Below are 4377 nucleotides of genomic sequence, written 5' to 3' on the forward strand. Positions count from 1 at the left end.
GGGTGGGGGGGGGTGGGGGGGAAGCCTTTTTCCGGTCATTTAAAAAGCAACGACTGTCCGTAAATTCTTGAATTTTGTATTGGGTTTCAGAGTGTTGTTGTTCATTTCCTCATTTTTGTGCGTGATGGTATTTTCCAACCCTATTGTCTGCTCATGAACGATATGTGTGAGTATTTACTAATTCAACTTGGCTCATTTTACGTTTATAATTTCCGAGTCTAGCTTTTGAGCTTCTTCCTCTATTTTGGGGGGTTTGACTTATTAGAAATGAGAGATCTAATTGCTTTTTCAAGACATACTTTCAAAGTAGACACTGCCATAGTCTTATCACAGGCTTTAAATATTCAACAAGTATTCAACCCCGAAATCCTGCCAATTCTACAGCCAAAAATTGGTTTCTCCCATCCGAAGGAGCAGTTTTTTTGCTCCAATTTCCTTTTAGGCTTTCTCTCCCACAAATGCCTTTATTTAATGTTGGCATGTGAGTGTGTTTCTTTCTTGGAAGGAAGATTATTGGAAACTTGTGGGGTTTGACAACTTTCTTGACGAAACTTGATGGACGGCCTTGAGTTGGAACCACTGAAGAGAGCTGTGAGCCTTTTCCCGTCTTTCAACTTGGCAATGGAAAATAATTTCAAACTTTCTAGTGTTTGGCTGGAGAAGCCAAGAAAAGAACCCACTCTCCCAACTTCATCCACCGTCATGAATATGTAAAGGATCTTTCTTTCCAATATCAAACCATCTTCCCTCGATCCACAGTGCTCAGTCGCTCGCTCCAAGTTCCAATCCAGGCCTGCCAAAAGCAGACGTACAACCAGCCACAATTGAATGCGGATGCTTATTGGTATGCACTTTCTTCTCTCAAGCGCTCCAGCTTTGTGAAGTGAGTGGTGGGCATCATCATCATCCATCCATCCCACCACCACCAACCCGAGGAATTGACATAGCATCAAGTAATCAGTAATCTCAAGCGGAGGAACAACATGCATTCATCCATCCATGTTGGGAATAAACACGGTCCCAAATGTACCATAAGGCATTCTGACGAACCCTAGCCTTTTGGGGGGTCCCTCTCTGGAATGTTTGTGTGCCAAACCGGACGTGAGCGCTACGTGTGCCTTTACAGGGTTGGGTTCAGACTAGAGCCGACTTCTTGGAGCCAATCGGATTCGGATTCGTATTGAAGGAAATGGTTACATGTGGTTGATCCGAGTAGGGATGCTAATTTGGAGGCTCCAAGCCAATCTGACAGACAACTCAGATTTGGACAGCTCGCTTGATTGGGATTTTTCTCTTCCAATATTTTACAAATACTCAATAACAAGTCTACATGTTCACTTTACGCTGACACATTATTTTGTTATAACCTGAATGGCATGTAATGCTGATTATTTCTAGTCAACGGGAAATTTGCGATTGAATGTAGCAAACGATTTACAACATAACGTGTTGCGTGCCCTAAAGCGGCAAACTTGCACGCTTTGTATGACCCAACAATTTATAAAATTTGACATTACATGACTTACAGGAAATTTCATTCCTTTGTATCGGTTAACAAACCGAGAATCAGCAAGGAAAAAAATGGTTTTTTCCCCCAACAATGGGCACGTTTAGGCAAGCTCTGGCAGGTTCGTTAGTTTGCTGGTACCAGTGTCAATGATGCAATTTGGAGCTTCAAACCCGTTTTTGAGAAGCTGACCCTTCTTTTACATTGCTATATGAGGAAAGGTCAGCTTCGTTAAAACCAGTTTGAAACGTCAATTTTGCATCACTGGCATTGGTAGGCAAGTTTGTTTGCTGGTCACAGTGGTTAAAATACCCCTTAAAGTTTTGATGGAAATTCCCAAGCATATCTTGGCATTTTTCTCCCTCAGAAAATCATGAGGAACAATTTTGATTTTATTGCTTTATAAAGATCTAGCCCACATAAAAAACTTGCGTACCTAAAAACATTATAAAAACTAAATTTTTCAAAAAACCTACTCAATGTAAGTTGGGAGCACATTTAGTTAGCTCTTGAATATAACTTACGATATCATCTATTTCACCGCTACTTAGTTACATCGGATTTAGAGGTCCAAATTTCATCGTTTTTAGCCCCAAAATGCCCCGGCTATATGTTAATTCAATTTCCCAAGGAATTAATATCGATTTTCAATATCACAAAAACAAAAGATTATTTTTCCTTTTCTTGCATAGTCTCACAATAGCTAAAAATGCTATATAATGTCACTTAAAACACTCTAAAAGTGTAATCTTTGAAAATGTGTTTTAAAATCATCATGTGTCCACTTAGTTATGCATTCACTTGAATTCTGAAGACGATACATGCAACAAACAATGTCATAGATTTGGTCGTTTCTTGAAGACTTTGTTGAAACTGATTGAAAATAGCTTCTTTCAGGCTTCATTGATATTTGTGAAATTTTCAGTGACCACTCAACTAAATGTACCTTGGATCCTTTTAAAATAAATTTTAAAAAATCTGCTTTTTTGAGGGTTTTAGATATGGTTGTACAAGGTTTAAAGTTAATTTGAAATTATGCAAGAAATGGAAAAATAATCTTTCATTTTTGCGATAATGAAAATCGATATTGTATCTTTGGGAAATTGAATTAACATATAACCGGGGCATTTTGGGACTAAAAACGATGAAATTTGGACCACTAAATCCCATGTAACTAAGTAGTGGTGAAAAAGATGATATCGTAAATTACATTCAAGAGCTAACTAAGTGTTCTCCTAATTTACATTGAGTAGTTTTTTTGAAAATTTCAGTTTTTATAATGTTTTTAGGTATGTAAGTTTTTTATGTGGACTAGAATTCCACAAAACAATAAGTTTCAAGTTGTTCCCTCTGACTTTTTGGGGTAGAAAAATGTCAATATGTGTTTGGGAATTTCTTTGGAAACTTGATAGGGCTTTTTGAACACCGTGTGGTATAAGCGCTTGCCGAAACGTCCTAATAGTTGACAAGATAATTGCAAAAATATTGAATGCAACATCTAAATCTTACCCAAACGAATTAAATTAGCGTAAAAAACCACCAAAAAATAGAAATAGAGTAATTTCCGCCCGAAATGACACTCTATGTAATTTATCCTAAATTTCACAAAAAGGGTAAAAACCTAGTAAATAGGTATTTGGCTTTTATTTCCTAATTCAATATATGATCCAGATTCATCTAAATTAGACCTTAGACCAAAGCCTCTCGTCAAAATTAAGTGATTAGTGAAGCTCATGAAGGTTGACCATTTACCATAGCCTTAAAAATGATGTTTCAATCGAAATTTTTCTTGAGGAATCTCAAAACGTTTCGATTAGACGTTAGACAGCATGAGGCATGGTGAGGTTTGTTTTCAAGGATTAATCAAGGTTCACTTCTTAGGAACCATCATCATTTGTTGGCAGAGTAAACACACCGTGTGGTCACGCTAATTGATGACTTCAGCAAAACATGCAGTCAGACCGAGGGCAAAGTCTGACCTCGAGATAGTCCTATCAAATATATTTTCCATTGATTATTGGTTGCATGAGGAATTGTCGTCTTTAAACGTTTTGATCCCACAGCTCTTACCAGGACCCCCAAATCGAGTCCCAGTTTAAAGCGGCCCAAAACTAGAAATCATTGGATACAAATTCCCATAAGCCAAGGGATGTCATAAATAAGTGCACCATTATCCATAGCCCTTTCCACTCATTTCATGGTTTGGGCCTCTCGTCTTCCCCCCAAAAAACATATCTGCACTGTACAGGGAGTCGCCAGAGTGACAAGGCTCCAATTATTGTCCGTAAGGGACAAGGTGGACAAACAAACACAGTTGTAAATAATAGCTGCTTACGTTCAGCGGAGTTCACTTCCATGCTTAGCAGTTAGCACGCGTCCAAGCTCATGAATAATTCATGGTCTTGACTTACCTCCGGTGCATATTGGCGGAAGTAGGCAACGTTCTCAATTGTCAGGGGAAGGTCCTTTTCCTCCAAACCTTCAGTGTCCTCAATGTCTGTCAATCGGATCTGATTCTCCAGATGCCCGCCTTTTTCCACCTCATCTTCGTCCTTTTGGTCTTGAGTAGCATTTGGTTCTGTATCACTTAGATCCGATATGATTTGGATCTCGTTGTCAGCCTTGACCTCGGCCTTTGTCTCGGGCTCGAGACGAATCCCCTGGCAAATGATCTTCAAGACTTCTTCTTTGGTCTTGGTCTCGCAATTGGGCCGACTAGTTGTGTTGTCGTCCCCGTGGTCACTTTTCTTGAGAGCAAAGGCCGTGCCGAACAACAAGGTCAAGGAACTCGCGGTTCGAAGACCATGATTGGAGCCTGTTCCATCGTGGGATCCTCGACGACGGTGAGAAGAGTCCTCGAAGTGAAGAGA

At 39.4% G+C, this 4377-nt stretch overlaps 1 protein-coding gene across 1 annotated transcript in view; it reads right to left on the minus strand.

The window, feature by feature from the left end:
• The window catches only part of LOC131882108 (calcium uptake protein 1 homolog, mitochondrial-like), a gene marked incomplete in the record, with an annotated part of 24216 nt that overhangs the window by 9814 nt on the left and 10025 nt on the right, over positions 1-4377 (minus strand). The window contains 1 exon segment of the mRNA XM_059229164.1: positions 3919-4377. Within this exon segment, the coding sequence (XP_059085147.1) occupies positions 3919-4377 (459 nt within the window).

This window comes from Tigriopus californicus, chromosome 6 (genome assembly GCF_007210705.1).
Source record: "Tigriopus californicus strain San Diego chromosome 6, Tcal_SD_v2.1, whole genome shotgun sequence".
In the NCBI taxonomy this organism is placed as follows: Eukaryota; Metazoa; Arthropoda; class Copepoda; order Harpacticoida; family Harpacticidae; genus Tigriopus; species Tigriopus californicus.